Genomic DNA, 20,352 nt, shown 5'->3' with positions numbered 1-20,352 from the left:
CAAGGAGAACCCTAATCCAATGACTGATATCCTTATAAAAAAAGGGAAATGTGGACACAGACACACACACAGGGAGAATGCCGTGTAAAGGTGAAGGCAGAGATTGCGAGATGCTTCCACAAGTCATGGAACACCAAGCACTGCCAGCAAACCACCAGAAGTTCAGATTATACAATGAAAGTTTGCTCCCCAGCCCTATCCTCCAAACATCCAATTTCCCAAGAGGAGACAAACAATATTAAGATTATGTCATTTTGTACTTAGAAATTTTTAGGACATAGAGTAAGTTAGAAAGGGACTTCCCTGGTGATGCAGTGGTTAAGACTCCATGCTCCCAATGCAGGGGCCCTGGGTTCGATCCCTGGTCAAGGAACTAGATCCCACATGCATGCTGCAACTAAGACTTTGCATGCCACAACCAAGGAGCCCACGAGCTGCAACTAAGGAGCATGCCTGCTGCAACTAAGACCCAGTAAACCAAATAAATAAATAATTTTTTTTTAAAATGCACTTAAAAAAAAAAAAGAGTAAGTTAAAAAGAAGAAAAAGAAATTATAAGGTTCAGAGTAATTAAAATCAGAGAAGCAAAAGAAGATAATAATAAAATGAGACAAAAATTTTAAGTGATGCATTAGGGATCTGACCAGATTTGGAAATCAAAGCTAGAATGCCATCTCATTCATTTCATCATTTCTCTACCTACAAATGGAACTTACCTGGCAATGTTCACCACATTATCAGCCTTCTTAGTTCTGGGATTGATTCCCTGCAATAGCTGTTCTAAAGGACAGACTATTAGAGCCAGCTGACTCTCTCTTAGGAGATCCATAAAGAGGTTTTCCTTTTGCAGAGTAAGATTGAGAAGTGCAAGGCAATGTTGCACTGCTTTCTCCAGGTGTTTCTTCCCTACAGAGCAAAATCAAAGTTAGAAAGTTTTACATGAATCTTAGAAACTCATAATCAATTCTTAGGAAAACAAGATAAAGGACAAGTTCCAGATTCAAAAAGACCTCAAGTTTTCAAACCTTCAGCAGTAACTTCACAAAACTCCTCACCCAGACAAGTCATGGTAACTTTTGTGATTCAGATTACTTTAATGCAATGGCTTCTCAGTAATTTTTCCTGTATCCTTTCCCTGATTATTTAGAGCAATGGTTCTCGGATGGGAGTGAGCTTGGCCCCAGAGGACATATAGCAATATCTGGAGACACTTTAGGTTGTCACAACAAGGGATGTGCTGCAGGCATCTAGTGGGTAGAGGACAACAGGACAGCCTCTACACTAAAGAATTATTCTGCCAAAGGTGCCAATGGTGCTGAGGTCAAGAAACTGATTTAAAATAATACATAACCATTGTGGAAAATCTGGAAAATAAAGAAGCAGAAAATACAAACAAGAGTCACCTATAATCCCACCATTCAAATTTAAAATACATGTGCTCTAGAGCCAAACTGCCTAAGTTCAAATCACAGTCCTGACCCTGGAGAAAGATGTGAAACCTCTTTATGCATCAATTTCCTTATTCAGACATGGAAATAATATCATCTACCACATAGGGCTTTTGTACAGGTTAAATGTATTAATACATGTAACGTGCTTTTAAAATTGCCAAATGCATAGTAAGCACTCAATAAATGATAATAACTAGTAGTAATAGTAAATGAAATTTATTGAACACTATGTACCACACTCTATAGTAAGGGCTTTTACAAATACTGTGAAGAAAACAAAACAAAACAAAGATTAAAATTTAATTAAATTAATTAAATTAAAAAATTTAAAGTTAGACATGTTAAAGATGTTAAAGTGATAAGAGATAATTATGATTACCTACCAAAGATCCTGCAATAAGACAGTTATAATGAGAGTCTCTGTACTTTAGTCTGCTTTCACTTTTAATATACTTTCATTGTATGACTCACTAAAACAACACTGTAGATACAGAGAGAGAATCTTACAGTGAAAAGGAAGTTCAGAGGTCATCTACTTCAAACCTTCAGTTTACAAAAGACAAAACCAGCAAAACTGTTTTCAATATATGAAGACATTCAGGCACATACCAGGGAAAGGAGCATAGGTATCAAGCTGCTTAACGCCTTCCTCCAGTAAACTAAGAGCAAGCTCCAACATTGGTGACTCATTCAGAAGATGATACATCAGGCTAAATCCTGGTGGCTTATAGGCTATGATTTCTTCTCCTAAATAGAACATAACATAGTGCAAAAGATGGTGAATTAGTATTTTTGTCAAACCCTTGATTTCTCTGAAATATGTGAGACTTGTAAATTAAATGGTATCTAAACAGATGAAGGCAAGTTTCAATTTAGAGACAGTGACACCAACTATATACAGTGGTAATTTCCAAAAGAGCTGATCTGCACATAGCAGTTAGTTCACATGTTACATGTTAACTCACTAAAGAATCTGTAAGGCAATGTTCTTACTCCTCCATTCAGTGAAATTTTACTTTATTTTATCTTGCTCAGAACAATCAAAATGACTTAAACAATACACCAAAAAACATAAAATTATAATTTAACTTAATTTATAATTTATAGCTTATGTATAATAATTTATAAATTATAAATAGGTTTATAAATAGCTGACATCTTGTTTGAAAGTGACAGAATTAAATCACCTTGTAGTTCCACAAACTGGTCTACAAAATCTTCAAGTTGAGGTTCATAATCTCTGAGCAATTTATAAAACACCGCCAAAACAACCTCAGCGACTTCCCACTATAGAAAAACATAAATATTTCAATAACAGGAACAGTTCAAGGTGATAACCTTGCTAAGTTTTTCATTCCTCCCACTTTTCTCTAGAAAATGAGTGAAGTCCCCTTTCTACTTTATTTATGCTAAGCAATATAGAAATCCCAGTTCATTTTGCTTTGTTTTGCTAAAGGAAAATGGATTGGCTAATTTTTCAAGGTAAAACATTTGTAAAAGCATTAGTCTAAAAGAAACATTTCTACAGCAGATATTTGGGCTTTGTTAATAAATCTAAAGCACTCAGTATCTAGCCATAGTCAATTTATAATTAAACAACACCAGATCTGAACACCTCTCCAAAGTGTCAAATATTTCAGTTTCTCTAAGAATCTCAGCTATGGGCTTCCCTGGTGGCGCAGTGGTTGAGAATCTGCCTGCCAATGCAGGGGACACGGGTTCGAGCCCTGGTCTGGGAAGATCCCACATGCCACGGAGCAACTGGGCCCGTGAGCCACAATTACTGAGCCTGCGTGTCTGGAGCCTGTGCTCCGCAACAAGAGAGGCCGCGATGGTGAGAGGCCCGCGCACCGCGATGAAGAGTGGTCCCCACTTGCCGCAACTAGAGAAAGCCCTCACACAGAAACGAAGACTCAACACAGTCATAAATAAATAAATAAAAGAACGTGAATTTCTTTAAAAAAAAAAAAAAAGCAAAGAAATATACACATCAACTTTAAAAAAAAAAAAAAAAAAAAAAAAAGAATCTCAGCTAGACAGGATCGGAGATATCACCTCATTTAATCAACACTTATTTTGCAGGTGAAGCAAGTGAAGCTCAGAGCAGTGAATGATATCCCCAAGACCATAAAGTTTGCAAGCAAACGTGCTAGAGGTCCAGCCCTGCACTTCTAATTCCCAGACCAGTGTTCATGGCTCTAGCCAAAGTTAAGAATCAAAAATAAAAAAAAAAAAAGTTAAGAATCACTGGTAGGCTTCCCCCAAATGACCTCATTATCACCTCTTTAAAATGTTTTTAAAAGCTATGTAACAACAAGGAAAACTATTTATGCCAAAGGGAAAATATATATAACTGTACAGACAATAAAATTAAACTGTTTAAAAAATCTACTGCATAGAATTTTAATAAGGCTGAGTTTGGTAACTGTACATGGTGGTTTTTTAAATATTACTTTAGTCATTATTTCCACTGTACATTATTTTATCACGGCTGATTTTGAGAATTGGGACAATCATTTTTTAATTATTTTTAAAAAATTATTTACTTTTCTCTATTTTCCAAATTTTTCAAAATAATCTGTTTAAATAAAAAATGCTTATCACCACATAATAATGGATTTTAGGATTAATAAATATACACACTGCCTCTAACACTCTGTTTATAGTTATTTATCTCAATCCAAAGCACTGTTTTTGAGAAGCTAGTGTTCTAAAATACAAAGATGTAAGTTAAACCTTAAGAAGACTTCCTAGTGAAATAAATTCACAAAATTGAGGGAAAATTTCTTAGGGTAATATGTGGGGAAATAAATGGTAGCTGGGAAGAGCAGTAGTGCTAGAAACATAGAAATGCATGGGTGAAAAATAATAAACACGGAAAGAAAGTTGCTGACTAAAGGTCTAAACCCTTAGGTCATAATGACCTTTTTAAGAAAAGGCAAATAAGATATTTAAAAGAAATGCCAAAAAGTATCAGAACATTTTGTTGAAGAGATTGCAATGATCAGCATCCATTATCCATCTGAAATGACTTTTATTAATGAGGCATGGCTGCTGTTATAGTTTTCATCCAATAAGGAAACATACGTTAATAAGGTAATTCTGGGCTTCCCTGGTGGCGCAGTGGTTGAGAATCTGCCTGCCAATGCAGGGGACACGGGTTTGAGCCCTGGTTTGGGAAGATCCCACGTGCCGCGGAGCAACTGGGCCCGTGAGCCACAACTACTGAGCCTGCGCGTCTGGAGCCTGTGCTCCGCAACAAGAGAGGCCGCAGTGGTGAGAGGCCCGCGCACCGTGATGAAGAGTGGCCCCCGCTTGCCGCAACTAGAGAAAGCCCTCACACAGAAACGAAGACCCAACACAGCCAAAAATAAAATAAATAATAAATAAATAAATTTTTTAAAAAAATAGAATCTAGGCAATAAAATAAAGTCTAACCTTTAAAAAAAATAAAAATAAAAATAAGGTAATTCTAGGGCTTCAATAAAATGTATACCCCTCTCAGTGTTTATTTCTACCACATGAGAAGCAAAACTTCTAAAGCAACTGACAAAAAATAAACTTCAGTTATTTGGGACTAAATATTAGAAACAAACTATGTCCAATGATACGGCAATGAAAAATAAACTATGCTAGATACAAGTAATGATTACGCAGTCATTAAAAAGACTGTTTTCAAAGAATCTTTAATAGCATGAAAAAAATCCTCATAATACTATGTTTAGTGGCCAAAAAGGGATACAAGCTAATGCAGCTCATTATCTCAGTTTAAGTAGATATGCATAAGAAAAAGAATAATAGTTAACCTTCCCTTGGCAACAGGATTATGGGTGATATAATTTCTTCATATATTTTTCTATATTTTCCTAATTTCCCAAATTAGCATGAACTATATTATTTTATAATCATTAATACAACAAATAAATCCAACAGGTTCAAAAACAGCAAACTATAAAAATAAAGCAGAAATGTCCCTACAAGATATATCCAAGGGTAGTCTGTGAACCAATAAACAATATTATAGACTAAAGTGAATTACATCAGAACCTGGAATGGTTTCTTACATAGCTTAGTGGTTATGAGCTTGGATCTGGAATCAGAGTCCTAGGTTCAAATCCTGGTCCTGGACCTTAAGCAAGTTCCTTAACTTTGCTAAGCCTCCATCTGTAAAATGGGAATATTAATAGTACCTGCCTCGCAGTAATATTAGAATTACACAAGCTGATATATACATTTAGCTCAGTTGTGAGTGTATTGCAACCAGAGCAAATATGTACGTAAATGTCAGTGCTCCCTCAGCCGCTATCCACGGCAAACATACCTAATGAAGCACAGTATGCCTTCCCACTAAACCAGACTCCACAACCCAGAAGTGCTACTAATCATTAGAAATTAGTGTGCAAGTTTAAACTTATTTCAATCCCTAACCAAAATCATCCCAAAAAAGGATAGTGTGTTTCCAACTGCCAAAGGTGTAACACTTTTGGTTCAATTTTGGTCAAAATTTGTTCAATTAAGGATCTAAATGACTATGACTTCATATCAATTAAATAACTGATCACTAAAAAGTCACTGCTTTGGTTTTAATGCCTTAATTTATTTTTTAATGCATATAAACCAATCAGACCACGGATATGTCAGTATAAGACCATGAATTTTACTAACTTTCAAAAGCTAAAATGAGCTTATAGCATCTTGTACCTCTAATAAAAGAAAAAGCAGCAATAAATGAGTAAGGAGACAAAAGTTTTTCTCTGAACATAACCTTTTCAGCTGCTCTCCGGTAAGCTCTTGTACGGAATCGGAGAAACACAGAATCTCTAAGGAACTGCAAATAAGGGTCAAAGCCGGGAGGCCGCAGTCCAGCGCCCAAATTAGAAGGAAAGGAGCTCTCCACCAGGGTACTAATTAGCTGGCAAAAGGCACGAGTTAATGGGTATTCTTCACATCGGGATTCTATCTCATTTAGTTCCACCTTCCAAAGAAAAATAAAGGAAATTAGGTAACATAAAACCATCAGCTATAAAGTGCAAAGCAGTTTTCAGACATTAACTCATTAATATCGGTATAATATCACACCCAAAGACCCACACAGATATTATCATTTTTTATTTAGAGGTAAAGACACAAAAGTTAAAAATGGAAACCTTAAATGTTTCTTTAAAAAAGAGGAAGGGGGCGTAGAGAGAAGAAAAGAAACGAAAACAAGTAAATTCTCACTTTAGGGTTGACCCAAGTAGCCTAATTAAATTGAGTTCAAACCAAACTTTCAGTTTGGATGGCTGCCATCTAACATGCCTTTCCAACTCCGAAACCAAAAGTATTTTGATTTCTTTCATAAAAAGTTTCATCTCCATTTCAACACAAAAAACCCTCAAATGAAAATACATTAAAGTTGAAAATACATTAAAGTTGAAAATTACAGAAACCTAATAGGGTAAGAATATTTTTTCTTAGTCTTTTTATCATGTGAATGTATGAATATAGCATTTAAACTAAAAGGAAAGCTTTACCTCAATACCAATAGCTTGCCTCTGGCTTGGAACTCTTACAGTTTGCAGTATCTTAAAATAATAAGAATTAGATGTTAGGAGCACTCATTTATCAATGAAAAGAAGCAGCTTTGCAATAATATTCATATACAACACCCACCACATCCTACATCTTACAATGTCTATCAGAAATGACAACTGAGAAGTCTCTGATGAACTTTCATTAGCAATTGCGTCCAGGTTCAGGGAGAACTTCCAATTACCTGGGATTCAGAAAACTGGTAATTTCTAAGTGCACACAAGATGTGTTTTCAGCAACTTTCCTCTCAGATATTCCAGGAATGAACCTTAAAAGGATTTATGAGATGAAATCTCACCCAAACACACTTCATCTTAGGTATAAAGAACCACTTAGGACAATGATAAGTACTGACACGCTCATGAATGAAAAAATGAAGTATCAACACTAAACTAAAAGTGGCCAAGCCTCCAGCACACACCAACTCCCTTAATTTTTGTTTTTATAAAGTATCATTAACATCTTCAGGACACGTATGTCACAAAACAACTAGGATACTGCTTCAAAACAGTAGCTTTACCAATGTGTCAGAATCATAGGCTCCCTCATGTGGTATTATTTCTAAGACAAACATATATTCCTCCTAACCATTTTACTAGAAAAATCTCTATAGGACACATTCTTATTTTCCTTTTTTTACTTTACCACATATAGAATAACTCTATCTTGACATAAAAATTCCAATAGGGCTTATAACTAAAGAAATAAGAGTTGATAGAGACACTTCACTCGTCTGCTGTAAGACAGGAAGGGCACAGAAGGAAGCAGCAAAAAAAATAGGCATCTCCCACATTTAATGAGTACAGATGGCTTCTGAAGGCTTATATCAGCCTAGTATCAAAGACAGAGTTGAGGAATTTATTAATCTTACAAACACTGAAAAACAAAGAGAAGAACCAGTCTCCAGTAACCCAGTGAAGCTGTCAGCTGATCCAAGAGAAAAACCCAAGCCTGTTAGTTTCTGATGCTATGCTTAGGACCAAAATCATAACTTTCTATCTGTGAAGTTCGTGGTATACTATACGTTTCAGTTGGATGCACTTGCTTGTACAATATTATCAAATCTCACTTCCAAACTGTAATAATGTAAATAAGAGAGCTCATAATACTACCTGAGTGTATTCCAACGACTGCCAGAGAGAAGCAGCAATTTCAGGAGATTTTCCAAACGCTGCAAGTGTCTTCAATAGTTCGGCCTTTAATACAGGAGGGATACTGCATTGCAGGAGTCCCAGAATCACCACCACGGGGGTCCATTGAGGATGTTCACAGAGTGCCAAACGAGCATTTTCACTCTGAGTATTGAATAAAAAAAGAACAAGAGAGACTTTCCATTTTCAAAAGCTAAGAAAAATGACCAGTAATCATCTAAATTGCTAACACTTACACTGAGTATTCGTAGGCTTAATACATACTAAAACAAAGATAAGCCTACGGCAAATGCTTGAACTCTACCAGGAGATCAAATCAGATCACTAGCTCAGTCAGTGTAAAAAATGGAGAAAAGATAGCCTTTGTAGAATTACTTTGACAGCTCTAAGAATGGAAAATAATACATACAAACAGAGAAAGTCTTCCAGGGTCACATAAATCTTACATAGGCATTTTACATCTTTTCTGGAACAATGTTAGATATGAATGAATAAAATACCTTGTCCTTTTCTGAGAAAAAAATGGAAATACACACACACGCACACACGCACGCGCACACACACACTCCCACACACACGGTATCAAGTATCACTCCATTTTAATTCAACAAGAAACAATTAACAGGGCTTCCCTGGTGGCGCAGTGGTTGAGAATCTGCCTGTTAATGCAGGGGACACGGCTTCGAGCCCTGGTCTGGGAAGATCCCACATGCCGTGGAGCAACTGGGCCCGTGAGCGCGTCTGGAGCCTGTGCTCCGCAACAAGAGAGGCCACGATAGTGAGAGGCCCGCGCACTGTGATGAAGAGTGGCCGCCACTCGCCGCAACTAGAGAAAGCCCTCGCACAGAAACGAAGACCCAACGCAGCCAAAAATAAATAAATAAAAAAAATTTAAAAAAAAAGAAAGAATTACAAACTTTATGTTTCGACCTTTAATACTATTTAGCATTACTTTAAAAAAAAGTAAGTTAGAAGACACTCTTCCTATCCTTCGGAGAGAATGTCAGACTAAGGAACTTAGCTTTGCTCTAGTGAACAAAAGAAACAACTAGAAGAGCAAATGGGACCTAATTAAACTTAAAAGCTTTTGCACAGTAAAGGAAACCCTCGACAAAACGAAGACTACCTACTGAATGGGAGAAAATATTTGTAAATGATATGACCAATAAGGGGTTAATATCCAAAATATATAAACAGCTCACACAACTCAACATCACAAAAACAAACAACACGACTAAAAATGGGCAGAAGTCCTGAAAAGACACTTCTCCAAAAATGACATGCAGATGGCCAACAGGCACATGAAAAGATGCTCAACGTCACTAATCATCAGGGAAACGCAAATCAAAACCACAGTGAGACACCACCTCACACCTGTCAGAATGGCTATCATCAAAAATAACACAAAGGCGAGAATATGGAGAAAAGGAAACTCTCCTACACTGTTGGTGGGAATGTAAACTGTGCAGCCACCGTGGAAAACAGTATGGAGGGTTCTCAAAAAACTAAAAACAGAACTACCATATGACCCCGCAATTCTACTCCTGGGTATATACCTGAATAAAACAAAAACACTGATTTGAAAAGATACAAGCACCCCAACGTTCATAGCAGCATTACTTACAATTGCCAAGATACGGAAGCAACCTAACTGTCCATCAAAAGATAAATGGATTAAGAAGATTTTATATATATATATATATATATATATATATATATATATATAAGAAAAAATATTCAGTAAATTTTCTTTTTAATTAAAAATACTCTTTATGTGTATATATATATGTATATACACAAGAACCTATATATCCACACCTATGCTAGGAAACCTTCTAGAAGGATGTGTATCCAACAGCTCATTCTTATTTGCCCTTCTGATTATTTTCTTTCAGGCTTAGGCTATTATTTTCATACACACTTATGGCAGTAAGCAGGGGCTACCAGAACTATACCCTCTAAAGGTGAAGAAACAAAGAACTTAGGAACAGAATAGCATAAAATACTAACCACAAAAAAAAAAAAAAAACACAACGCCAAATATATATGCTAAATTTATCACTCATAAACTTTAAGCATTATAAGGAAACTTGGGGGCTCCTTACAATGCCACTGTGCTAGAACACAAATAAAGTTACATTCTCACATGCTGTGGGTGGGTTACCTACCCAAGTAATGATGGTAGATGTGAGCTGTAAAAAAGCAATCAACCCGTCCTGCTCCTTCTGGGTGATGCCACGTGAAGGAAGGTGACGGTACTGGACACTATCAGCACTCGGAAGATCCTTCCGGAGGTGTTCATGGTAAAGCATCAAGGAGTGAAAGAAATGTTCCCAGGAAACAGGACTGCCGCCTGCCCCCTGAATATTTTCAACTGTAAAGAAACACAACACAGCACAGAATTTCCTTTCAAAATTGTCTAAGCATTTGCTTGGAAATGGAGGAAGAAAATAAATTTAAAACAGTAAACTTTGTTTGCCTTTGTCCTAGATAAGCTGTGTGTTGAAAATGGGTTAGACACCCTCTGTAAACTAAACTCTGGATCAATTTATCCCTGGGACTAAAACTGGGTGGTGCCCATGTAATGCAAACGTAAATTACTTTGGATGTCAGTTACCTACTTCGAATCCAGGACAGTACTCTGTGTTGTCATGTAACTATACAGGGCTGCTTTTCCCATGAGTAGTTCCCAAATGTTGAGCTTAAATTAAATTCCCAAAGAGAGAGAGAACTACAATCTAGATTTGCAAATTACAGTACTCTATTACATACCAAGCACTGAGAGCAAAAGCCTAGCAGATAAGACAAGGAAGCCTTGACAGAATAGTCAAAACACAGGTCTTGGAGCCAGGCAGATCTCAGTTCCAATCATGGCTTCCCTGTGACTCGTGACCTTCGGTAAATTACTTAACTTTGCTAAACCTCAGTTTCCTCACATGTAAAAACGAAAGTAATAATATCTACCTGACAGAGGTGTTTAATAAGTATTTCTTTCTCTTCCCTTTTGCACTATTTTTGGTGTAACCAGACTCAAGTCTGAAAATTAAGTGAGGAAATTGGGAGAGGGTTGAGAGAAAAACTGTAAGAACAGAAATTTAGAAAATAAGGACTTATGAAGATAAAGAAATCAAACTTACGTAGCAAAGGTGTATATTTTGCTTTGAGCACCAGATGTGTTCTTAAAAATGTATATTAATTCTCATTTCTTAAACTGAACTGTATTTTATAAAGCAAATGGAAACTCTCCAGTCTGTGAGACCATAATCAAAGCATCGCCATACATAAAGCCAGCAGTGGGCTTCTCTCTGTTATAAAAATAATGTATACGCCCAGTAGAACCTAGCACATATAACCAATGTGCTTTAATAGGTAGAAGGATACTGAATGTCACAACAAACTTAGACAACATCTAGATTTTTCTTACCATGACTGCTACCATTGACTTTGAGTAGACTAAAACAGTAGTGGGCACACTGGGGCCCATTGGCCAATCCCTGGAGCATTTTCAAATAAGGAATATAAATAGTTGGAGGCAACAGGTCACCCATTTGCCTAACAAACTTTGACAAGACAACCTGAAACAGGGAAAAACCAACAGTTTACATAAAGCATATCTTAACTTTAAGCCAACATGGACTAGCTAATAAAGACTACATATGAACTAAAATGAATTAAGTACTTTCATTTAACTCCCCACCCAAGACAAAATAATCTGGTATTCTATTTATGAAAAACTGCATTTTCAAGTTTGTCATTAGCAATTTAATGCAATTATAGAATATCTTTGTGAACATAAAATACATTTTTAAAAACATCTTAATATCACAAAACATAAGACTACTCACATTCTAAATACGTAAAACAATTGAAGAAATTTACTCATTTAAAATTAACTAGCAAATTCAAAGGTAACTTAGAACCCAGAGTTCCTAAATCCCAGTCAAATTTAGTATGAAGATCTAGGAACCCGAAAGAACTTTTTATAGTAACCTAAACATATTCTGTTTTGTGTTCTGGCCAATACATGTTCCTACGCTCCTGTTCTCTAAGTCCACTTCTTAGATTTCTCTTTTCTCTTGCTTATACCTTAAATCTATTATCAACAACTAAACATATTATTCAGACTAATTAGTTGGAACTCAGAACCAAAAATGTTACAGATCTCTGGAAATTATTGTTAAATCTGTTAGGTATAACAATTTTATGATTATACAGAAAAATATCCTTATTTTTAAGAGATACTAACTTAACCAATGAGAGGTGAAAGGTCATGCTGCCTATAATTTACTTTAAAATAACCCAGCAAAATAAAAGCAGTAGAAATAACAAGAGTGGAAGTGAACATGGCAAGATGTTAACAGCTATTAAATTAAGATGTTGGGGAATTCCCTGGTGGTCCAGTGGTTAAGACTCCATGCTCTCACTGCTGAGGGCCTGGGTTCAATCCCTGGTTGGGGAACCAAGGGACCACAAGTCGCAAGGCCAAAAAAAAAAAAAAAAAAAAAGAAATTCTGGGGAAATTCCCTGGCAGTCCAGTGGTTAGGACTCCACCCTTCTACTGCAGGGGGCACGGGTTCGATCCCTGGGAACTAAGATCCCACATACTGCAACGCAGTCAATAAATAAATGATTAAATGGAAAGGGGCATTTGCTGTAAAAATAATAAAAATAAATTAAGATGTTGGGTGTTTATTATAATTATTCTCTCTTCCATATGTTTGAAAATTTTCATAATGGGAATTTTTTTTAATATTTAATTAGTTTTAATAAACCCTTCTCCAAAACTTTTTAAATGGAAAAAAGTGAAACAATAAATGTAAGAAATACAGTTAAAAAGAGGGGGGTCCTGATCTTAGACTCTAGCATAAATGAAAATTGTATATGGCATGAAAACATCTAGAACAGAAAATCCCAAAGAGATGAAGACAGATATGGCAATCCATCTGATTCGCTGCTGCACAGCGTCCTTTAGTTACTACAGGATAGAAAATGGACTTTCTCCTACATTATCTACTGACTCATAGGCATTCTGTCATTAATTATAACTTCTAAGCCTTTTTCCTGCAGTATTTTTACCTCTCCTATCTTCCTCAACTTGCTAAGAATGATGTATATTCTTTGTCATGCCTATAGAGGACAGAGTAAGTTAATAAATACTAAGTAAATCCAAGTAAGTGACTCATAAAGAAACTAGACAATTTTCTGTGTCTAGTGCTCCGATGCATAGCTAGTATCTAATAAAAGGCTGACTATATGAACTCCAAAATGATCAGATCAATTTAAGAGTTTCAATTTCCTTAAATAAAAGGAAAAAGTATAAATGTCTAAAGGTTACAATAGTGTTCATTTGCATGAACAGCAATAACAGAAGGAAATACAATTTTTCCTGTTTTTAAGATTTCCAGTTACCATCCCAGAGTACAAAAGTAGAAAAACTAGAAGCTCACCTGGCGCTGAGGGGGTCGCTGATGAGCTACCCCAAGGTAAGAACCCAGGATAGTGGAAGTCTGAAGAGGCTCTGAGGGACACCAGTATTCTAGTGCAAGCTCCAAATTAAAAGGATTCTTTTTATACAGCTCACCAATCTGCAAACAGTAAACAAAGACTGTGGGCAAATGCCTGTAACTCAAAAATTACTTTTAAATAAAAATTTACATTTTTATTGAATTCACTTGTATATTTAAGATATTAGATCTGAAATTTTCCAAAGGTAGGGAAAAAATAACGGAGAGAGGGAGATGATAGTTCATCCAATATAACAACTTACCAAGAGCATTAATTGTTCCAGATCCCTTCTAAGTGAAATGGGGGGTTCGTTGCCCATCTGCATACTCATGTGAATCATTCGAGCATCTTCATCTGCCCGATTCCTCAACTGCTTCACCTATTAAATTTATTATATAGTTTATATGTAAATTTATTATATGGGTTAATAATAATGAAATCAGAAAATCAGGCAACTGTCTAAAAGTGATTACATAAAAGAAAAATATTGTTTAAATATCTATTCCACTTTAATAATGTGAAGAAATATGCTAGGAATTTTACTGCAATATTATTAACCATAATTTATAATATCTTAAAACTTCAATGCATTTTCCACTACAGATAAGTTAATTTTAACTAAAGTGTTTCTCAATTACTGACATTTTGCGTAGGATACTTCTTCACTAGGTTGGATGATTCTAAACATTACAGGACATTTAGCATCCCTGGTACTACCTACTAACTACTAATACCACCACTATAGTCATGTAATGAGCAAAACTAGCTCCCCAAACATCCGCTAATTAAACAATGTACTTGTAAATAACTCAGCAATCAAAGAAGTCTCAAGGAAAATTACAAAATACATTCAATAGAATAAAAATGAAAATACAACATATCAAACTTTGTGTGACCCAGTTTAAACAGAAATCACAGATACATTTATAACATTAAATGCCTATAGTAGAAAAAAATAAAGGTTTCAAATCAATAATCTAAGCTTCTGTGGTAAAAAACTGAAATGATTGGGGCAAATTAAAACCCAAGCAGAGAGGAAAAAAATAATAAAAGCAGAAATCAATAACAGTGAAAGAAAATATAAGAAAATCAACAAAGCCAAAGGCTGGTTCACTGGAGAGATCAATGAGATTGATAAATCTCTAGCCGGGTTAAGAAAAAAGGGAGAAGACACAAATTAACCAATATTAGGGATGAAAGAAGAAACATCACTACAGATCATACAGACATAAAAAGTATGATATTAGGAATATTAGGAATAACTTTATGCCAATCGATTTGATAACTGGAATGAAACAAATTCACTGACAGACACAAACCTTCAAAGCTCATTTAAGAAGACATAGATAACCTAAATAGTACTATATCTAGTAACAAAATTCTAGTGTCCCAAAATTGTGTGAATAAGTTCATTGTTTACCCTATCCAAACCATATATGACTTTGTTTATTCAAACTCCTCTCAGCCTTTATCTTTCCAGATGACCACTATCTTTCCATAGTAAAAGTCCCTTCTGGACTAATAACTAGGAAAAAGTTGAAGTCTTAACCCTTTCTAAGGCTTCATTTCCACAAACGTAAAATGAAAGGATTTCTTCCTATTCCAAAATTCTATGATGTTAATCTATCACATCCTTCAAGGCTGATGAGGTCTCAAGTTACCTGTTAAACATTCCTTGACTATTCCAGTCCTGAGTGAGCTATCCTTAGCCTAAGAAATCCACTGTAATTTACTGTCTATACCTGTCATTTACTTACTGTTACTACCTGTATTTTTCTGTGTATATCTCATTTCTCCAACTAGACACCAGGGGTCCCCAACCCCCAGGCCGTGGACCAGCAGTGGTCTGTGCGTGGCCTGTTAGGAACCGGGCCGCACAGCAGGAGGTGAGCAGCAGGCAAGCAGCAAAGCTTCATCTGCCGCTCCCCATCGCTCGCATTACCGCCTGAACCATCCCCCCCAACCCCCTTCCCCGGCTCCCGTGGAAAAATTATCTTCCACGAAACCAGTCCCTGGTGCCAAAAAGGTTGGGGACCGCTGACCTAGACTATATATTCTTTGCTGGCAGGGAATCAATCCCCTACTTATTTGTTTTCTTCACAATTCCTAGCATGGTTACCTGGAATACAGGAGAAACTCAATGAACACTTGATTCATTATATCATGAGTAAGCACTTCATTCCTTGTTTGCTACCATTCTGGGTAGTTTTTCCATTTGCCTTATGTTTTTCAGTAGGTAAGATATCAGAACTGCACATCGGTATTACAAGTGTAGACCCTTCGGGTGCTTTTTTTATGCACACACACACAAAAGGCAGTTTTATAGGACTTTACCCCCTCCTTTACTTCCTGCCACCGCTCTGATGGCTTCCTTGGCACAAAATGGCACACAGAACATATGCTATGTAGGAACTGTCTGAAATGGCTCTAAGAATTCCTTTTTGGATCAAAGTTATAGCTCGAGCACTTTATTCAAATGTAACCTCACTAAAGGTGGGCAGGGCCCCTGGGCCCTGTTTTAAGAAAAAAAAAAAAGAAAGAAAAAAAGCAACCTTTGCATTAGTTTCTTAAACCCATTACTTTACCCGTATCTATGTGGAGGTCTATTTATACACTATAATTAAGAGTCTAAAAAATTATCTATGAAACTATAAAACTGGAGATTCTCCACTATACCTCTTCTAAATCATGTATAAAAGGCATTAAATAAGACAACCTTAGCACTGATTCTCCAGGGTAGCATGAAGTTAATAATTTTCTCCCCACAGAAGCATTTTCATTTGCCCATTATTTTCTCATTACAAACCATTCTCAACATCAAATATTTCTTCCTTTTAGCTTGTTCTCAGTTAATGGGTCTTACATTATTTCATGTTCATGAATCACAAACTAATTCACAAGCTGTAACATAACAACTACTGCCAAATATTAGTCTACAGTAAAAGATTTTATTAGTTTCCAAAACATAAAGTTAATTAGTCAATTTTAAATTATTTTATAAAATTCTTCTACTACTTTTTACTCATCTTACATTATTACACTTACCTTCATTGGCATAAGTGCCAGGAAATCTGTAATGAGATTATGGATTCTACGAATATAAAATTCCTCCTGATAGAAGTTTTCTGACACCACTACGGATTCAGTGAGGAACAGGAAAACACTGTCTGCAATTGCGAGCTCTGCCATTGCTTCATCTGCTTCTGTGAATTCAGCCAGAGCTAGGAACATATTTAGAAAAACAGCACATGGAGGAAAAATTACTAAACTAGATTATAGTATCTCAAAATATTCTGCTGATGGTTCAAAATTCAGATCTCTTCTCAACCTTCTAACATGTTCTGTACACAAAATAAGACAGTGTGTAACTGTAATTGACTCACAAACCCCAAAGAACTACAGAAAAAGTACATTAGAAAATCATCTACTCTTCACAATAACAGCGAGAGTGATAAAAAAAATTACTTAAGGGACTTCCCTGGTGGCTCAGTGGTTAAGAATCCGCCTGCCAATGCAGGGGACATAGGTTTGAGCCCTGGTCTGGGAAGATTCCACATGCCGCGGAGGGACTAAGCCCGTGCGCCACAACTACTGAGCCTGTGCTCTAGAGCCCGCAAGCCACAACTACTGAGCCCGCATGCCACAGCTACTGAAGCCTGCGCGCCTAGAGCCCGTGCTCCACAACAAGAGAAGCCACCGCAATGAGAAGCCCCTGCACCGCAATGAAGACTAGCCCCCGCTCGCCACAATTAGAGAAAGCTCGCGCAGAGCAACGAAGGCCCAACGCAGCCAAAAATGAATAAATAAATAAATATATATATATTTTTTAATTACTAGGTAATTTTGTGATAATCTGTCTTTGAAAAAGAAATGTTAAATAGCTTATTCTGCTTCACTGTCATAGAGACCAAATACATTCTGTTACTTAAAGTACACTTTCAATGCCTTGAAAAGGGTCAGGAATAGATATAAACCAGGATAGTCTCAACCAGAGGAAAAGAGATTGGTTGTTTTTTTTGTTTGTTTATGTGTTGTTTTGCATTTTGAAATAACGTCTGTATATCTACCCATATCATACAAACTCCTTGAGAACAAAACAGTTTCTTAATTCTTTATTACTACTAACAGTAATGATTACTAAAATTATTAATTATTAATATTAATTAAATATTAATAACAATAACTAGTTCCAAGCCTTCACTTGAATTCAGAAATACTGGAATTAAGAATTTTTTTTTTTTTTAAATATATTTATTTATTTATTTTTGGCTGTGTTGGGTCTTCGTTTCTGTGCGAGGGCTTTCTCCAGTTGCGGCGAGTGGGGGCTACTCTTCATCGCGGTGCACGGGCTTCTCACTGTTGCGGCCTCTCCCGTTGCGGAGCACAGGCTCCAGACGCGCAGGCTCAGTAGTTGTGGCTCACGGGCTTAGTTGCTCCGTGGCATGTGGGATCTTCCCAGACCAGGGCTCGAACCCGTGCCCCCTGCATTGGCAGGCAGATTCTTAACCACTGCGCCACCAGGGAAGCCTACTTACTTGAAGACTACTTACTTGGGTAATAAAGCACACTAATATCTTAATGTAAATTGAGTTTTGTCATCTCAAAACAGTATATAAAAATTTTAATCAGTTTAGTAAAATTCAAAACACATTTTTTATGAAATAATGTAATAAACATGTTTTATAAAATGTCCAGAAGTCTACAAAAAGAGTAGGAACTAATTTTTCAAAATTCACATCTTTGTTAAAACTCATCTGGATTATTTCAAGAAATGACCATTTCTGCAATATAAGCTATTCATCTTTTCTAGTAATTTTTAAAATATAAATTAACAGATAAAAATGTATACTTTAAAATGTTCATTATAGCGAATTCTCTAGTGGTTCAGTAGTTAGGATTCCACGCTTTCACTGCCGAGGGCTTGGGTTCAATCCCTGGTCAGGGAACTAAGATACCACAAGCCATGCAGCACAGCCAAAAAAAAAAAAAAAATTCATTATAATACCCCTAATTTCAAAGATTATAAGAGGGTATGAGCACGTAAAACTAAAGAGATTAAGTAGCCAAAGATCTAGGACTTGAAACTAGGCCTGGATTCCTATTCTTATCTAGTGAAGTATATAGTATTTTCTACTGTGCCTCTCAAGATTAGGCCAATGGTACAGTAATTTGATTAACTATCACATAGCTACTTAAAAGTATACAGTAATTTTATGCCAGAAAAGTACTGAAATAAGACTTGTAAATGAATAAGAGGTGTAGTTGAGAAACAGAATTTGTACATGTCTGTAAATGTCTAATTCACCATCTACCAGCTTTAACATAAAAAAATACTAGGACAGGGACTTCCCTGGTGGCTCAGTGGTTAAGAATCCACCTGCCAATGCAGGGGACATGGGTTCGAGCCCTGGTCCAGGAAGATCCCACATGCTGTGGAGCAACTAAGCCTGTGTACCACAACTACTGAGCCCGCGTGCCACAATTACTGGAGCCCATGCGCCTAGAGCCCATGTTCCACAAGAGAAGCCACTGCAATGAGAAGCCTGCACAAAACAGCAAAAAGTAGCTCCCACTCCCCAAAACTAGAGAAAGCCCATGCACAGCAACGAAAACCCAATGCAGCCAAAAATAAATAAAGAAATAAATTTATTTATTAAAAAATAATAATAATACTTGGCCAAAGAAAAACATGTAACACAAAAAGAGCTTTCCATAAGCAGTCTTGAGGGAAAAAAACGGAGCTGGAGGAATCAGACTCCCTGACTTCAGACTATACTACAAAGCTACAGTAATCAAGACAATATGGTACTGGCACAAAAAAAGAAATATAGATCAATGGAACAGGATAGAAAGCCCAGAGAGAAACCCATGCACCTATGATCAACTAATCTATGACAAAGGAGGCAAAGATATACAATGGAGAAAAGACAGTCTCTTCAATAAGTGGTGCTGGGAAAACTGGACAGCTACATGTAAAAGAATGAAATTAGAACACTCCCTAATACCATACAAAAAAATAAACTCAAAATGGATTAGAGACCTAAATGTAAGACCAGACACTATAAAACTCTTAGAGGAAAACACAGGCAGAACACTCTATGACATAAATCACAGCAAGATCCTTTTTGACCCACCTCCTAGAGTAATGGAAATAAAAACAAAAATAAACAAATGGGACCTAATGAAACTTCAAACCTTTTGCAAAGCAAAGGAGGCTACAAACAAGACAAAAAGACAACCCTCAGAATGGGAGAAAATATTTGCAAACGAATCAACAGACAAAGGATTAATCTCCAAAATATATAAACAGCTCATGCACCTCAATATTAAAGAAACAAACAACCCAATCCAAAAATGGGCAGAAGACCTAAATAGACATTTCTCCAAAGAAGACAGACAGATGGCCAAGAAGCACATGAAAAGCTGCTCAACATCACTAATAATTAGAGAAATGCAAATCAAAACTACAGTGAGGTACCACTTCACACCAGTTAGAACGGGCATCATCAAAAAATCTACAAACAACAAATGCTGGAGAGGGTGTAGAGAAAAGGGAACCTCTTGCACTGTTGGTGGGAATGTAAATTGATACAGCCACTATGGAGAACAGTATGGAGGTTCCTTAAAAAACTAAAAATAGAATTACCATATGACCCAGCAATCCCACTACTGGG

At 36.4% G+C, this 20,352-nt stretch overlaps 1 protein-coding gene across 2 annotated transcripts in view; it reads right to left on the bottom strand.

Moving 5' to 3' along the window:
- Positions 1 to 20,352, bottom strand: part of NUP205 (nucleoporin 205) — an 85,984-nt gene that overhangs the window by 47,994 nt on the left and 17,638 nt on the right. For both annotated transcript variants that reach the window (XR_014246364.1, XM_082398056.1), the window contains exons 8-18: positions 16,724 to 16,899; positions 13,941 to 14,057; positions 13,621 to 13,758; positions 11,598 to 11,748; positions 10,342 to 10,547; positions 8,135 to 8,317; positions 6,965 to 7,015; positions 6,217 to 6,426; positions 2,639 to 2,738; positions 2,061 to 2,198; positions 717 to 906 (exon numbers count right to left, since the gene is read on the bottom strand). Coding sequence is in view for 1 of the 2 variants with exons in the window: in XM_082398056.1 (XP_082254182.1) it covers positions 717 to 906; positions 2,061 to 2,198; positions 2,639 to 2,738; positions 6,217 to 6,426; positions 6,965 to 7,015; positions 8,135 to 8,317; positions 10,342 to 10,547; positions 11,598 to 11,748; positions 13,621 to 13,758; positions 13,941 to 14,057; positions 16,724 to 16,899 (1,660 nt within the window). In the remaining variant the exon portion in view is untranslated. The remainder of the gene's footprint in view (positions 1 to 716; positions 907 to 2,060; positions 2,199 to 2,638; positions 2,739 to 6,216; positions 6,427 to 6,964; positions 7,016 to 8,134; positions 8,318 to 10,341; positions 10,548 to 11,597; positions 11,749 to 13,620; positions 13,759 to 13,940; positions 14,058 to 16,723; positions 16,900 to 20,352) is intronic.

Source organism: Balaenoptera borealis (assembly GCF_965194805.1).
Source record: "Balaenoptera borealis genome assembly, chromosome: 7".
Classification (NCBI taxonomy): domain Eukaryota; kingdom Metazoa; phylum Chordata; class Mammalia; order Artiodactyla; family Balaenopteridae; genus Balaenoptera; species Balaenoptera borealis.
The sequence above is the reverse complement of the archived record's forward strand: the minus strand, read 5'-3'. Positions and strand labels throughout refer to the sequence as shown.